General features: G+C 42.3%; 1 protein-coding gene across 15 annotated transcripts in view; it reads left to right on the top strand.

The window, feature by feature from the left end:
* Positions 1-644: 644 nt before the first annotated feature.
* The window catches only part of Prelid2 (PRELI domain containing 2), a 396,128-nt gene continuing 379,254 nt past the window's right edge, over positions 645-17,518 (top strand). For 4 of the 15 annotated variants that reach the window (XR_010041657.1, XR_010041656.1, XR_010041658.1 and 1 more), the window contains exons 1-2: positions 647-914; positions 14,421-14,478. Coding sequence is in view for 7 of the 15 variants with exons in the window: in XM_063232307.1 (XP_063088377.1) it covers positions 840-914; positions 14,421-14,478 (133 nt within the window). In the remaining 8 variants the exon portion in view is untranslated. Of the gene's footprint in view, positions 915-14,420; positions 14,479-17,518 lie in introns of all 15 variants that reach the window. The other 11 variants (XR_010041654.1, XR_010041655.1, XM_063232304.1 and 8 more) reach the window with 4 other exon arrangements.

Raw genomic sequence — 17,518 nt, 5'->3', positions numbered from 1 at the left:
GTGAGCACCTCAGAGAACGTCTGTGTTCAGGCCAGCTAAAGCCTTGTCCCTTGTCCTGTAAGTTAAGTCGTCCTTTTTACTTTGCTGCCTCATCCAGCGGGTGCTTGGTTATTCGTTCTAGGTGGTGGCAGGGATCGAGTTTAAATTACTGTCGAATCCACAGCGCTTGACTGTCTTACAGTAGGTGCTCAGAAACATGTAGAATAACATTTAAAAAATGGATCAACTTGCTCATTTGGTAACAGCTTTAGTTGGAGTAAAGAATACTCGAAATTTTTTTTGTATGCTTTTGCTCCTGGGTCGCTGATGTTAAACTTTAGTGAGCAAAGGAACTTCCCTGCAGAGTTGGAAAGCCCAGTTCGTTCATTCCTAGACACCTGGGAGTCTGTGCAATTTTCATTGTACTAAACGTCCAAACCCCAAGCCCCGGGCAGCTGTCCCGCTCCTGTGAGCAACGCAGTTGCTGGCTTCGGTCAGACTAAGTGACACGGAGGAGGGTCATATTACCATCCTAGAGTTTATTACTGTTGGATTCCAGGCAGTGAGGACGGAAAAGCTCCACCCCGAGGTCGGAGGGCTGCTGGGTGGGGGGACGGGCGTGGCGTGGCGGGGCCGGGCGGGCCGGCGACCCCTCCCGGGGCGGAGCTCCGGGGCTGCAGCCGCTCCGGGGGCGCCCTAAAGCTGGCGCCACCTTCTGTTTGTCTCTTCGAGTGAACAATAAAGTTTCCAAAGTTTGAAAAGGGAGCAGGAAAGCCCCCGCCCCCGAGGGCCGGGGTGTGGATGCCCGCGGGCCCGCCGAGCTGCGGTCCGGACCCGGCGCGGGCGTGGTGGACGCGGGCATGGGCGTCACGGTGGACGTGCACCAGGTGTACAAGTACCCCTTCGAGCAGGTGGTCGCCAGCTTCCTGCGGAAGGTACCGGCCGTGCGGCTCGGGGGGTGCGGAGCCGGCGGCGGCCGGGGCGGGGCGGGCTCCCGGAGGAAGGCGGCCGGCCGTCGGGGTGCGCGGAGCTCGTGCAGTGCGCCCCTCCGCTCCCGGCGTGGAGTTCCCTCGCCCCTACCCAGCGAGCCGCGGGCGGGGGGTGGTGGGGTACGCGGGGCGCGGGCAGGTTTCTCACCCTCCGGGCGCCCTGCAGTTGTGGTCTGCACAAGGAGGAAGCGATGGCAATAAAACCAACTCCTCGGCTCTGAGGCTCCAAAGGAGATGCTGAATGTAAAGTGCCTGTCACGGCGACTGAGGGTTGGTGAAGGGCTTGCAGATGTTCTGGTTTTGTACTGTTGCGCTTGAGAGCCCTATGCATAACATCAGCATAGGTTTGCTCCTGGGCTGTGGCTGGTGCTCCAAGAACGAGGGGGATCCTTTGTACCCAGTCCTGGGAAGTGGTTCTCTGACTGTAGTTGTGGGTTTAGTTTAGTTCTGGGTGATGCTGCTCCAGAGTCTTCTCTCTAGAAGTTTCTATGACGAAATGAGGATGCTGTGCCAGGAGAGCTTTTAAATTCCCTTTCAGCTTTCACATTCCGTGCGCGCGCGTGTGTATGTGTATAGGTGGTACTGGGCATTGAACCCAGGACCTTTATTTTTATTTTGAATCAAGATCTTGGTAGGTAAATCCTGTGCTGAAATTTGCTCTTTCCTGCCTCAGCCTTGCAAAGTACTGGGATTACAGACACGAGGCATGACACCCGCAGCTTTTGTATTCTTGAGCAAAAGCTGTAACTTGTTTGGAGCTGCAGTTACTGGACGGTAAGATACTTGCAAGCCAGAAGCCAAATTATGGCAAGTGCTGGGAAGATGAAGTTTCTCTCTTTTTATTATTCTCTTCCTCCTCCTCCTTCTTTTTCTTTTCCTCCTCCTCCACTTCCTCCTCCTCCACTTCTTCTTCCTCCTCCTCCTCCTCCTCCTCCTCTTCTTCTCCTCCTCCTCCTCCTCCTCCTCCTCCTCCTCCTTCTTCTCCTTCTTCTCCTTCTTCTTCTCCTTCTTCTTTTTCTTCATAAACCTTAGCCTCTATTACAGAAGGTGACACAGATGGGGACCCAGGTCATGGAGGAGTGGATAGGATGCTATTAACATGGTGTTGCTGTGGAGGTCTTTTCTTTTCGTTTCATTTCATTTGGTTTCTTTTCTTGAGCCTGTGTCAGTTTGCTGTTACTGTTCATTGACCCTATATCTAGAATAGAGAATGAGTGAATGAATTCTGGAAGGAATTGAGTTATGAATTATAAAAACAATCACTATTTGTTTGAACACTGCAGTTTGGATTCTAGAGCCTCCAGGGCCGCTTGTGTTGGCTTTCCATTGTGAAAATAAAATACCATTGTTTTAGTTACCTCGCTTGTTACTAGGACAAACTGCCTGACACCCACAAGTTAATGAAGGAGAGATTTATCTTGGTGCACGTTTCTGTCTGTAGTTAACTGTCTGCAAGGAGAACAGCATGGCGGAGAGGAATGGCAGAAGAGAGTTGTTTACTTCATGGGCAGGCAGAGCCAAAGGAGGAACCAGGAAAGGAGATAATCTTCCAGTGGGACTAGGCCCTACTTGTTAGCAGCAGGTTAGCTACAGTGCCCCTGTAATTTACTTATCTTCCAAGGGTACCAACTATGATCACATGAGACTTTAGGGGACATCTAGACATAAGCTGCAACAATCACTTTTCAGCTTGTAAAAAGAAAGGGTTTATTTTGGCTCACAGGTTTGGATCCGTGGTAAACTGGCCTTGTTGCTTTGGGCCTGTAGTAAGGCAGCACATTATGGTTGGAGCACAAGTGGAGCCAAACTACTTACATATGACCCAGGGAGAAAAGAAGAGTGAGGAGACGGCTAGGGTCATGCAATTCCCTTCAAGAGCACACCCCCAATGACCTAAGGACGTCCACCTCCAAAAGGCCACACTCTGAGGACCATGGCTTTAACACATGAGTCTTTGGGAGTATTCAGCATCTGCACTGTGACAGCACTGCTTCTTTGGAAAGCCTTTCTGGGCTGTCATCGTGGAGAGACAGTCTCTGCCTTCTCAGAACTCAAGGCACTCACTGACCATCTGCAGGGTTAGGCAGTCTCTTCTCTACGTGTCTTGTTCTTTCCTTGCACTAAGCTGTGCTGTTTTGCACATCATGGGTACTCGGATGATAACTGAGGGGGTAAAAGCTTTCAGAATCAACTCTGCTGTGTTCTTTATCCAATCTCAGTCTCTTATTTGGTATTTCAAGGTCTGTTTATGTGAGTGGATCTGCTGTGTCTGATACAAAGATACAGCTTTCATGTGTGTTAGGGAGAGAATGTAGAATGTTTCAGTTATCCATTGGCATGTAACAGATCACTCTCAAAGGAAGTGATTTAAATCAGTGATAGGCTTTGGACTCTTAAGATGCTGTGGGTTTACTGATCTCCTGTGATTGAATTATTTATTTATTGTTTGGTGCTGCGTGGAATAGTTCCGGTCATTTATGTGACTGCCTTTAGTTAGGATTGGTATGATTCCCCTCCTCCCTCCTTCCTTCCCTCCCTTACGTCTTCTTCCTTTTCTTTTTTGCTTCCCTCTGTTCTTCCTCCACTCTTTTTTTTTTTTTAATCGGTACTGGGGATCGAACTCACGACCGCCTGCTTGCAAGGCAGGTGCTTATGCCGCTGAGCTAAATCCCCAGCCCCTTTCTGCCTTCCCTCCTACCTTCCATTTAACACTCCTTACCCCCATCAGAGTTTCTCTGTGTCTTCCAGGGTGGCCCTGCACTCACAATTCTCCTGCCTAGTGTGAATGCTGGGATGATAGGTGTGCAGGATCATGCATGATGTTTATCAGGTCCTTAGCCAATGCCTGGCTCACAGAGAGCAGGAACTGAGGGCACTGTGGAAGAACTGAGGAAATAGGAGGCAAACATTTGTCTAAATATCTAACAGTGAGGCAGAGTTAACAATATGCATGATACTGTACTTCCAATCTTTGTATTCATCCATAAAGCATCTCTTTCCAAAGAGATTGCCTGGGAGGAGCTCCATGACTCTGTGTTGTCAATACATCTGTTTGCTGTGTATCTTCTCTTTATGTTACTTGAAGCTGAGAACCAGAAGTCAGCAGTGGTAGATTTCAGTCACTGTGCACTTAGTGTTAGATGGGTTACTGTAAGAAAAGCTTTTCCCCAGCTCGTACTGTGTCCTGTGTGCAAATCTGAAAAGGCATCACTTAGCGGGTTTGCTCTGTGAGCTTACAGTGCATGGCACTAGCAGAAAGTAAATGGGACTATTTATGCAAGTTAGAAAAGGGTGCTCCTTTTCTTAAGTGGCCCTGTGCCCGCTGGCTCGTGTGCCTGGGAGCTCTCACACAGTGAGCTACTCACACAGCTGTGTAGCACGGTTCCATTTTCTCCTCTGTGAAACGGTAATGCCAGTTAGCCCATCTGTATCTTTTAATGTTGTTGTGAAGTGTAACAGTTTGATAAGCCGACACTTATTCTGCGCCTAAGGAAGGAGGAATTAACTTTTTGGGAAAATATGCTTTTACTTTTCTTTTCATTTTTTAAAATTTTTTTAAAAGAAAACACTTGGAAGAAGGGCAATCACATGAGGATCTCTGGGAAGCATTTGATCTGATTTTGCACAGTGGTATGTTTGAAGCTGCTTTGGAACTGAGGAAGCTCTATTTTAAATAGAATCCACTGATCTGTGGCTTTTGGTATGTTAGCACTTGCTTTCCAAGTTACAATGTGCTACTATTTTTAAAACTGGAAGAATGTTTGCTGTCCTTACACCTGCCTTTTGGGTACCATTGGCAAAATGTTAACTGTATACTTTCGAAAGATAAGTGACACCTTGAAAACAAACAGTACAATGTTTCTCGTTCGAGGAATATAGTGTTTCTCAATGAAGAAGAATGCTATGAAAGCTAAAATGGTTTATTCATCAGATGCTGAACTGTACTTTCCACGAACGATTAGTGTCAGTGCACTTGACAGTGTTTTGGCTCTCATCACTTATAGCTGTTTCCTTTTTATTTAAGATCGTCTACAAAGAGAACATGAAGTTGTGTAGATGAAGACAGCAGCAGGGGAGATGGATTTTTCTGGAAGCTTACACAGGTTTTTTTTTTTTTTTTTGTCTTTTTCGTTTTTATTGGTACCAGGGATTGAACTCACAACTGCCTGCTTGCAAGGTAGGCGCTTATGCCGCTGAGCTAACTCTCCAGCCCCCACACACGTGTTTTAATGGGCTTGCCTTTCATGAGCTGGATGCGAAGAGAACTTTTTACATTTCACCATATGGAATTTAAAACCCATGTATTGGCTGGGTCTTTTTGTTTATATTTAAATGAGACCAGCGAAATCCTTTTCTTGACTCGCGTTGTATGCGTATAAGCTTCATAGGCAGGGATTTTCATTGTTTTAAGTGTATCCCAAGTACCCAAAGAGATCTTGGATTGTAGTTAGTATTCAGCAATTCTTTGTGCAGTGAACAAATGAAGCTCACTTGTCTAGCATTAGCCCTGCATAGCTCAGACTAAAGCCAGGGTATAATTCACAATCATGCCTATACTTTGAATACTGTAATAAAATAGACAGATTAAAATAATTTCTTTGCTTCAATACATGACCTCAGATGTTATTTATTGTAGTTGGGAGCCTAATGTGCTGACTAAAGTGGCTTGAGTGTTTACCCTTAAGCTCATAAAAGAAATTTATGAATGGCTATTTCCATTTAGAGTAGAAAGTTGATTGGGTAATTAATAATGTTTCCATTTCTGATCCTATCTTTTCTCCCTTGCAAATCTGACACTTGCATGTGTGCAACATCTCTCCATGGAGAGCTCCAGAAGTATTTAGAGTGAACCTGCCTTACCAAAATAAGTGATTTGATAAAGCACAGGCCTAGTGTAACAATGTTGATTTATCTTTTGGATGTGCTATACCAATCTTCAATGTTACCTGCCTACTCTCAGTTTTGGAAGGTGAGGATGGGAGGAAAGAGGATGGCACAGCTGTGAGCAGCGTGGTCGCTGCCATCAGGTGGAAGTGCTGCCAGCCCCGTGAGCATGGAGGGCCAGTTTACTTTGCCGTGCCTCAGTTTCCTCATCTGTAAAATAGGAATAGTAACTATCGTTGGAGTTCTTGGGGTAATTAAGCCTGATAATACATACACTTACACATAATATAGCTCACTTCATGTTAGCCCACAGTTTGTTGAATAAAGATAATAATAATTGATGATGTTTATTCCATGCACCTGAGGATAAAAAGCTGCGGAAAGTAATCTACAGAAATCTTTACTAACTTGGAGTAATGAAGGGGAGAGTGAGCATGAATAAAGGTGCATATTTGAATGACAAATTATTTTTTAAAATGCCATTTAAATAATTTTAAAATGTACTTAATAACTTACCTAGTGCAGATTATGGCTTAGTTTATGAAAGATGTCTAGCTATCAAAGTACTAATAGTTACACATTCATTATATGTGTGCTTATTGGGATTCATATAGGTACGCATTGATCGTTTTGGCACTGGAATGTGAAAATAAATTAACATAGCCTTGTCATGTTCGCTGCCAAAGGAACAGAATTAACTTTTGTGATGAAGGCGTTTTCAGGGGCATATAGCAGACCTATATGGGGAACAGGGTTCATATTTAAAATTTAAAACTCTTAAAGCTTTTAAAGTACTTAGAGCCAGTGTATACCCTTTTTTAAGAATTAAATCTTCAATCTGGTACTTTTATCCTCTGATATGGTGTAATACATAAGAAAGTGTCAGAGAGCCAATTCCCGAACTGGTAAAGCATGAGCTGCTGAGGTTTTGCTAGTCTGGGAAAATTGAAAGTATTAGGTTCTAATAATTTTTAATCATTTAGATATTTTTGGATGACAGGAACTGTTAAGCAGCATATCTAATGCCACACTGCTATCGATTAAAACTATTTATTTAAATTTAATGTTTTCGTGATTTCCTTTTTAGTTTTTGCAGATCAAACCTAATTAATTCTTCATTCATGCAAGGCAGACTTGACCACTGAGGTACCCCCTCAGCCTTTCTTCATGTTCAGTTTCTGTTTGTTTGTTTTTTAGCCAGGTTCTCACTGTCTAGTGCAGGTTGGCACTGAACTCACTTTGATCCTCCTGCCTCAGGCTCCCAAGTGCTAGGATTACAGGTGTGAGTTTAGTACCACAACCAGCTACCATGTATTGTGTCTGCATGGTGCTAGTATTACATTTTACTTGATTATTTTCTTTAATTTCTATAACAACTCTTTGAGGCTGGTGTTTCCATTTTACAGATGAAGAAACTAAGTTAGATCAAAGTAATTTGTGCAAGACTCTCACAGATGGATTTCAAAATCAGGGTTTTTGGACTCTATAGTTTATTGTTTTTCAACATTCTATATATGTTTTTAAATTTTGGTTAGTCTTAAAAGCTTTTCATGTAGAAATTTTTTGACTTAGAAAAAATTGTAAAAGCAAAGAATTCCTTTTGCTACCTCCCCCAAATCACAGCAGAATTTTTACTTTCTGTTTATTTGGTCCTAAGGATTAAACCCAGGGCCTTGTACATGTTATGTATCTGTTCTACCATTAAAGTACATCTCCAGCTTCTAATATTAAAAAAATTAGCGTTAATACAGTGGTATTAACTAGAAGGCCTTATTCAAATTTTGCCAATTTTTTACTAATGTCCTTTGTCTAGTGTAGGATTTGGTACAGAATCCCACATAGCATTAAATCATCATGTCTGGGTCTCCTCCAGGCTAGTGCCGTTCCTTAGTTTTTCTGTCTTTCCACACCATGATAGTTTTGAAGAATGTTACTCAGTTACCTTGTAGACTTGGATTGTATCTTTTTTTTTTTGTCTTTCTGGGACAGGGTCTCTCTGTGTAGTTCAGCTTGGCCTTGAGCTCACTTTGTAGCCCAGGTTGGTCTCCAATTCTCAAGGATCCTCCTGCCTCAGCCTCCAGAGTTTTGGGATTATAGGCATACACCACCATGCCTGATTTGGGTTGTGTCTGTAACAACATTGGATGTATAGCTGGATGTGGTGACCCACTTACGGCCTCTTCCACCCAGGAAGCTGCAAATTCAAGGCCAGCCTGGAAACTTTGTGAGACTCTGTCACAAAATAAAAGTAGAACAGGGCTGGGGATGTGGCTTAGTGGTAGAGCACTTGCCTGGAATGCACACAAGCCTTTGGTTTAATCATTAGTATTGAGATAAGAGTTGAGGTGAGTTGAGAGTTAAGAGGATTTTTTTTTCCTGTTGTAATCATTTACTGTCCTTTCAGAAAACTTTGCTGTTTTTCCATTTTACCCTTTTTTTCTTATTCCCTCCCCCAGTTCTCCTATAAAATGGAAATAGAGTTTTGTAAGGAGGGGAAGGGGGGTTATAGACAGGGGAATGGGGAAGAAAGAGGACCTATGATATGTCATGTACAGGTACAAGTTCCCTATGATGAATGTGATCATTATTTATATCTAAATTGTACCAGTAAATTAAAAAAAAAGAAGCCAAGCAAAGGCTCCCATAGCATATGATTCCATTTATATGAAATATTCAGAAAAGGTAAATCTGTAAAGATGGGAGATAAGTGGCTTCTTGGGCAGGGGCATGTCAGGGACTGTTAGTAGATACGGGGTTTCTTCTGAGAATCATAAAAATGTTCTAAAATCGGATTATAGTGATGGTTGCAGTACTCTGCAAATACATTTGGAATAATCAATGAATTGAACAGTTTAAATAGGCAAGCTTTGTGGTATATAAGTTATGTTCAATAAAATTTCTTTTGAAAAGGAAACTCACACCCCACTCCCCCAAATCTCACCATGACATTGCTAATTATTCAGTTTTTTTTTTCTTCTTTTCTTGCTGTTGGGCATTGAACCCGAGGCCTTGTGCTTGCTAGCTAGGCAAGGGCTCTATCGTTTAAGTTGTATGCCTATGCCTCTCCTGGGTTATTTTTGAAAGAGAATGTCTCAGGCAGGAGAACCTTTGGTAACGGTCTCAGTAACCGTCTCGAGTCTACCCCATTTCACAGATAGTGGCATTGTGGTCTGCATGGCCTGGCTCCTGGTGCTTTGCTCTTTCTGCTTCGTCATTGTACTGGCAAGAAAGAGCAATGACGAGCCATTTAAAGCATCTATTGACTTAAATATGTTTGATCTTTGATCACTGAAGTTTTGATGAATCAGTGACTCATCTGCTCTTGGAATAAATTAGCTTTGCCTTTCTTCTGAGATAGACTTTAGATGGAGCTCATAAAAAGCATTTGGCACGGGCTTTGGAGATTGTGTGTGTGTGTGTGTGTGTGTGTGTGTGTGTACACACTGATGTACACAACTGAACACCAGCTCTTCTCAGCAGGCCCATGTTCAGAAGTAGCCTGGCTAGCAAGTTCTTCTGAAGTGTATGAAGCAGATGTGTGTGTGTTACTATGACAGGCTTATTACAGTGCTCACAGCTTCCTTTGCAGGATAGTCAGAGAGCTGTCGGCTCACCTGCTCCCTTGTACTCTCTTGGGTAAACCCACTTGAAGGTTGGTGTGTAGCAGCTCCTCTGAGGCCGCGGACCCTTCTGAGGGAGTGTTATAAAAGGCAGGCATTGACTTCTGAGATTTTGGAAAATCGATATTTTAACAACTCTACGCTTTAACAATATGCTTTCTGAATTATGATTTTATTCTTCAGTAAGTAAGAGAGGCAAATCCCAAATTTCATCAAGTTCTGCAAATACATATATTTAATATTATTCCTGTAATTAGGTGGACTCACTTTCTTGGCCTTTCACTTTTCATAATTACGTGTTTAATCTACATTTCTCTCCCAGCACCATGCAGTTTTTGGCAACTTATCTTTTAATGTGTGAAAAATAAACAAAAGCAGAGGTATGTGACCACCTTAGGAGAGTCTACGTGACTGTTCCACACATACAACATGCGTGGTGAGTTTTGTAACTGATTTATATTTTGGGAGAGGTGAAGGAGTTAGGTTATTCATTCTGTGAGGAAAGTAAAAATTATAACAAAGATTAAAATGAAGTCAAACGTATCTTGAAAACATCCCTTAAATCACCCATGAAGTGTAGCATCCACAGTGTATGTGTGTGGCCTTATAGGTTAATTATCGTTTGCAGTACTGGGATTGAATCAAGGAAGCTCTGAACTGCTTCTCCAGCCCTGTTTTTAAATTTTGCTTTGAGATAGGTCTTGCTTAGTTGCCCAGGCTGGCCTCAAATTTTCCTTCTGTTATTATAGGTGTGCACTACCGCACACAGCTCCTGGGATAATTCTCATGTACATGGATGTTTGTGATCTGCTGAGCTAGGTTCAAGGAAGACAAGGGCTTTCGGCAGAAATCTAGGTCACCAGAGCACTTTGCTTCTAGGAGAGCTCATGTGGAATGGAGACTGGAGAATCGCTGTGTGACCCTGCTGGTGTGCAGGTGTCACAGCCTTAGGTTTTTATCAAAAAGAATCCATATCTTACTACTGGTTACTGTGTTTCATTGTTTTGGGGAGGACTGAATGCCTTGGTGTTCGTGATGGCCTCTGTCTAATACAAATCCTTGCATGGTCACAGTAGACATCAGTGAGTCTTCCATGAGTTTGATCCTGATTAATGTGCTCAATTCTGCAGTCATACTGTATTTGAAAACTGTCCAGGAATTCCTCCTAGGTTGGGGTTCCTACTGGTGATCTTTTCTGAGCAGCTCTGCCTCTTTCTAACCTTAAAAAAAAATCTGACTTCAGATAAATTTTCATGGTTTTCTGGGTAATTCTGTAATTTCTGTAATTTAATGAAATTCTGAGTAATTCTGGCACTCAGGATGCTGAGGCAGAAGGATCGTGAATTCAAGGTCAGCCTGGACAACACTGAGAGATCTTGTCTCAAAAAATTGTGTTTTTCTTTTTGGTGGATGGAAACATGAATATTCAAGTTACCACAAGATGGCATCAGATCATTTCCTGTTATGCCAGGTCGGGAAATTCTGAGTTCAATACATCTGCAAAAGAAAAAGTTAAAATGTATGCTACACATCTCATGGCATTGAGTTATTGTACATAAGCCTCTAATTTCTTTTATTGTTCTTGTATGGAAACTTGAGGCTCATGTTTATTCAACTCTAAAAGTAGTCGTGTAGGGGAGTGACTTGAATCTTACAAATAATTATTTACTAGAATGAACAAGTTCATGATCTCTTGTATTTAGCTAATATAGTTTCTATTTCATGTTTTTTATTTGCAAGCATTGTCTAATGGGTGACCTTTAAGTAGGTTTTAACGCCTCCCTCCCTTATTTTCCATCTGTCTATCATCTCTTAGTCTGATTTATTTTGCCTTGCGCAAATTCAACATATTCACTGTTTGTTTGTTTTCCCAACTAACTTGTAAAATCTATGAAACACTATAATTTGGTCTCTTTACTTTATCTTCAGTGCCTGGAACAGTATCTGCTATTGTATGTACTCAAAAACCGAAATGAGCGGGCTGGGGATTTAGCTCAGCGGCATAAGCGCCTGCCTTGCAAGCAGGCAGTCGTGAGTTCGATCCCCTGTACTGATAAAAAGGAAAAAGACAAAAACAAACAAACAAACAAAAAACCGAAATGAACAATAGCCTGAGACTTCTATTATTTAAATATCCTTTGCCTTAATAAGAAAATATTAAAAATTATGTAAATTATGTTTTCTTTAGGAGTTGCACTGGCAACTGATTGAAGTAATTAGAATTCGAAGACTTTTATCACTATATTTCTCTGGTATTACATATCCAAACTCTTTGGGAATTTAGTGATCTTCCTACAACTTACAGTATATTTGTAAGACTCAAGCAGGATGCATTTATGGACACTGGTTGAGTTGAAACTTTGTACTCAATCTAGAGTGGCACAGACTACTAAAAGAGAGGAGGCAACTAGATCACAAAGTTTAAGGAGGGCACAGAGGGAGTCACTGCAAAGAAGGCTGTGGCGGCTCTGCAGACTGAGAGGGGTTTTGCCTTGCATAGGCTGTGAGGGGGAAGGGCTTTGGGGACTGACAATAGCTAATTTATCTTGTGAGAGTGCAGGGGATCGGGTAAATCTTTACACCCATGAGCTTTGGCAAAGCCTTTTGGGAGGAAGAAGCCAGAGGGGCTTCTGGGAAGAAGGAGTTACGCATTATGATGGCACAGTTTTGAACTATCACCGTGATGATTGTGCTGTCTCTCAGATGCGGGGCATCTATCAGGTACACAGCAAACAGAATGGAATGCAGTAAAGGACACAAACTCACTTTAGTGTACACGTTATAGTTTACATGTTTGTTCATATGATTCAGGGACATGTGAGAGAGCTAGATGTCTCTTGTTTCGCAGGCCTGAGATAAATGGAAGCCTTTTCTGCTGGGGAACAGGGTGTTTAAGTCAGATGCCGTGTAGTGGATATGCATCTTCAAAGGGTAAACTTTAAGAAAGCATTCTTTATAATTTTGATCACTTCTTCCTTGAGCTAAAATGAATAAATGAATGTTTTTTAAAAGCATTTTTGGGTTTTTTTGGGTAGCAGGAAGTGAACTTAACAACCTTGCGCTTGCCAGGCAGATGCTTGTGCTGTTGAGCTAAACCCCTGGCCCCTCTTAAAGCATTTTTGGAAAGTACATTTCTCATTAGTTACCACAATTGCAGTTAACAGGATGGGGGTGTGAGTGACATTTCCCTCGCCGTCAGAATGGATCCCCCGGCTGTGGAAATCTAAATTCCAGGTCATTCACTGATTCAGCAAACGGTTATTGAGTACTTACCTCACTAGACACTGGGCTGGTTGGTGGACACCCTGAAATAGATAATATCCATTCCCTCCTAGAGGAGAAGTTTTAATCCAGTGTCTCTCTGGGCCCCAGATGCCTTTAAGAATGTGTGAAAGCAGCCGGGGTGGTGGCGCACACCTGAAACCCCAGTTGCTTTAGAGGCTGAGGCAAGAGGATCACAAGTTTAAGGCCAATCTGGCCAATTTAATGAGATCTTGTCACTAAACAGTGAAAGAAGAGCTGGACGTGTAACTCAGTGGTAGAGTGGCTGCCTATCATGTAGGAGGCCCAGAGTTCAGTCCTCAGCACTGCAGACAGGCAATCCCTTCTCCCCTCCAGAAAATCCAAGCTAGAATTTGTGACAGTGATAGAGATGAGTGATGGGCTCACTTAGTCAGTTACACAGAGACACGGAGACAGTTACACAGGGTGTTGGGGTGTGGTTGCTGTGGGAGGAGGAGGAGGAGGAGGAAGCCCACACTCAGAGATGCATATCCCATTTTCCAGGATTCAGGCGACATGGAATTCAAGTCCTCGAGGTTCCTCAAGGGGACTCTAAGACCCACTTCTCCCCCCTTCTGCTTGTCTGCTCTGACCCTGCTCAGCACCTCCTCATAAGCTGGATGGTTCCAGCTCACTTCCTTTTCACATCAGACCTAGGGATGAGGCGGGAATGATGGGGAAGAGAGTCTAAGGGAGCTTCGCAGGCCTGAGTCAGCAGCCACCCTGTTGCATGGCTTTGTGAGAGTCCCTTTGCTCCTTTTTTTGCATCTGACAATTGGAAAGGGTTGGGTTTGAGAAATTCTGGTAATTTCACGATGGGTTAGGAGGGGAGGCTTTGGAGACAGAGTGACGATAAAATACATTCCCCCAGATTGATTACTTGTTAACTGTTTGGGCAAATTATTTATGAAAGGCTTATTTCCTACACACGAAATGAGAAAATATAACACATTTCCTGGAATGTTTTTGAGACTCAACTGAGACATTGTGTGTAAATTGCTTAGGACAAAATGGCACCTGTTGTCTACCTTGTAACATCCAAATTGTCTTTCAAGATAATTTCATCAGCAAACTAAATGCTTTTGAACATCCACTATTTCAGTAGCATAGTGTAAGTCTGTGATTATTCTCCTGAGGTGCTAACCGAGCCAGCAGGCTAAGATATAGGACAGTCCTGAAGGAATCCCTGTTTCAAACAGCCTGGTTTAATTTCTTGTCTCCAACAAAGGCCAGCTGGGTAACTCTAAGAGATCCATTCTTTATTCAGTGTCCTCTTCTGAAAAAGAAATGGGGAAAATGATATTAGAGGAGCCATTCACAGCAGTGGCTGTTGTATTTAGACGAGATTATGCAGTTAAAGCATTTAGCAGAGTGGCACAAAGAATACTCTTGATTTGTGTTAGGCTGCTTGAACAGTAATAGTCTTATTATTTATTAATTAGCTTAGCATCGTCCCAGCCTCTCTACCCTGGGTTAAGATTTCACACAAGGTCAGACATCTCACTTAACCAGACCCTAATGATGGAATTAAGATCTTGATTTCAAACTGGTCTTTACGTAGTGGTTACCTGGCAAATATTTATGGGTCCTGCAAATAGCTGTGGTTGCTGCTAATACCCTTTAATAGAAGATGAATGATGGTTCTTCTTTATATGTTTTCATTTAGTATCCCAACCCCATGGATAAAAATGTCATCTCTGTAAAAATTGTGGAGGAAAGAAAAGGTAAGTTCTTTGAATATACCCTCAATTCAGCGATGATCACTAAGTGATACTGATTTTTGTAAAAATGTGTGTGCATATGTGTCTGTATGTATGAGATCTGTTGGGTCTTGAACAACTGTCTGGTTATTTTCTAAATTACTCATTGATGATAGCATTGAACTACATATAATTTACACGTAACCTTTGAGGGCACTTAATATGTGCCAGGCACTCTTATTTAGGTGGTTGGGTTATTCCTATGTAATGAATAAAGAAATTGATGTTTAGAGAGGTTAAATAGTCAAGGTCACAGTGGTTGTGGAGTATGATCAAAATATATAATGAACGTTTAAATTTAAAATCTTTATTACTGTAAGAGACATATTGCCGCTAACCCCCCTCAATATACTCCTCCCTCCCTTTGAATATACGTAGCCCACTGCTCTTGTTCCTTTCTGAAGCAGTTCTGAAAATATCTTTACAAAATGTGATAAAAAATACAGTGAATGCCACTGCCAAGTGCCATCAGCTCAAAGGGCAGACTCATGAAAACCTTAGAGTCTCCTCTTCACCAGATTTGGCATCCGGTGACTTTAAACCTTCCCTAAACTCAAAATGACCATAAAAGGTAAATGTTTTGAAGTGATTTAGGACATTGAGGCAGCTGTGACAGTATCGCTAAAGACATGAAAGAGAACTTTCAGAATTGCTTTAGAAAGTGTCAAGACCGATGGACAAATGTGTTTGAGGCGGTGGGGGAGTATCCTGAGGGTGATGAATGGCAGTGTGTCTTTTACTGTAATAAATATTTTTTTAATTTAAACATTCACTACTGAGTTTATCATACCTTGAATATCTCTATCGTACATTCATATATCAATTTGTGACTGTCAAAACAGGAATGAGTAATAGCATATACGTGAGTGTGACCATAAAGTAATTAGAGTGCAGAGTCATAGCTGCACCTTCCAGTGCGGTTCTGTATTAACTAGAGATGGGCTTGGCAAACAATGACTTGCCGTGCATGTTTTTTAGGTAAAGTTTTATTACAAATACATGTCCTTTCCCCGTGTCAGCTTATATTTAGAGTCAACTGAAAGAAACCCAAGAGTTCTATTTGCAAGGTAATAACGTATAAGCGAGATGTTAGTAATTAGTGAAGAACGCATGTCACATCACACAATACAGTGTCTTCCCCTTTTTAAGGTCCAAAGAATAAAAAGCCTCTGGTTCATAGTCAGCTTGACTCTCTCTTGAGCTAGCAGCGTCATTTACTTAGATTTTGTAAAAATCATGATTTATTTAAAAGTACCTCTCAACAGGTATTTCCTGAAAATCTTTCCCGTAAACAGTAGCATACAGTTCTTCAAAAAGAAGCTCATCCCATTTTCCTTTTCTCTGTGATGTGGCCACACTCATTTGTTTATTATCTGTGGCTCCTTCTTTTCTGCAACGGCAGATTTGAGTATTTTCAGGAGAGACTTTCTGGGTCACAAAGCATATGTTATTTGCCAGGTGGCCCTTTTTAGGAAATTTTTACTGACTTCGCGCCAGAGCTGAGGCACCTCTGCTGCTGTGCTTTCCATCCCCGTGGAAAAATTGTTACTGTTAGTGTTGGAACTCAAGGAATTCAGGGCAGGAGCTAAGATCATGCGCATATAATCAATGACCAAACCTTTGGAGACACCCAGGACATGATCTGACACGGGCTTCAGCCTGCTTAGAAGTCATGAGTTAGACTTGTGTGTTAACCAATTCGGAGGCCCTCTCTGTGCTTGGTAAGGTAAAACTGCTGTTTGCTTGTTCAGAATATTCTTTACATTTATTTATTTACTTTTTTTGTCTTTTTGAGACAGAGTCTTGCTCTGCAGTTTGGGCTGGCCTTGGGCTCACTTTGTAGCCCAGGCTGGTCTCAAGCTTGCAGAGATCCTCCTGCCTCTGCCTCCTGAGTGCTGGGATTACAGGCGTGAGCCACCATGTCTGGCTTGTATAAATACCTTTAAAAGTATTATCTCTTGTACTCTGCCTCAGTGTAGGAGAAACTTGCTACTTGGCATCAAGACCTGATTTTTGTTACTATCTTCATGACTTCACGTTTCGAAGGATCAGTTTCTTCCTGGGTTAACTGGAGAAATAATTGTTTTTATGTTGTTGTGACGATCAAATGTGAAAATGGCTGTATATTCTAAAGTGGTATAGAATTAATTATGACTTCTCTCATTGTTAAGGGCATCTTTACTTCCAGTAGTGGCTAATTCATCTTAAGTATGTGTGTTGCAAACATTGGATAAGAATATGGATGGGCTGAAGGTTTTGTACCCTCTCAGCGGCTTCTGGAGGTCAGGATGGTGGTAACAGGGATCAGGACTCCAACGTCCAGAGCTTTGAGAATCCCAGTAGGCAGAGTGGCTGAGCCTCATGAGTCCGCAGGGCTCGTGACAGCACTTTGAAGTTTTTCTTTTGGCTGCCCTGCTTCCCTTTTTCTTAACTCATGTTTATTTATTTATGGGAAGGTTTATCTAGCTCATGGTTTCTAGAGGGTTCAGTCTATAATCAGCTGTGGTGCAGTACAGGGGCAACAGTTCAAGAGCTAAAGGGTATGGGGGCGAGCGAGGCTCTTTTCCTCCCCTGTGTAATACGCAGGCTCCCTGCCCTCTGCGGATGTAGCACTCACACCGGCTCAGTGCCCTCCTCTTTCACAGACTGAGGATGTTTACATAGTGAGGACCTGGCCTCCTGCCGAGTCAGTTAAACTGCTAAACTTCTCAAGTTTACAAGTGAACAACATCCTGGAGTAACAGGGAATTGTCCTCTACACAGTAGACTTTATACTGCTGAGTTACTTAAGTGTCCAGACTTAAGTTGATATAATGGATGAAGCATTACAATCACTAGTATTGTTCTGGAAACTTCGCTCCTAAACAGTTTCTGGTTATAGGGAGTTTTCTCTGCTATGAGACAACAAGATGGCTAGTATAATTAATTAATTACACGTTTAAACTTTGTAGACAGAAATTTGTGCTTCAAAGGGTAGTGCAGAAGGCGACAGAATCATGTGCTT

This window comes from Cavia porcellus, unplaced genomic scaffold (genome assembly GCF_034190915.1).
Source record: "Cavia porcellus strain 051 isolate PalLab524CR breed Dunkin Hartley unplaced genomic scaffold, mCavPor4.1 scaffold_21, whole genome shotgun sequence".
NCBI lineage: Eukaryota > Metazoa > Chordata > Mammalia > Rodentia > Caviidae > Cavia > Cavia porcellus.
The sequence above is the reverse complement of the archived record's forward strand: the minus strand, read 5'-3'. Positions and strand labels throughout refer to the sequence as shown.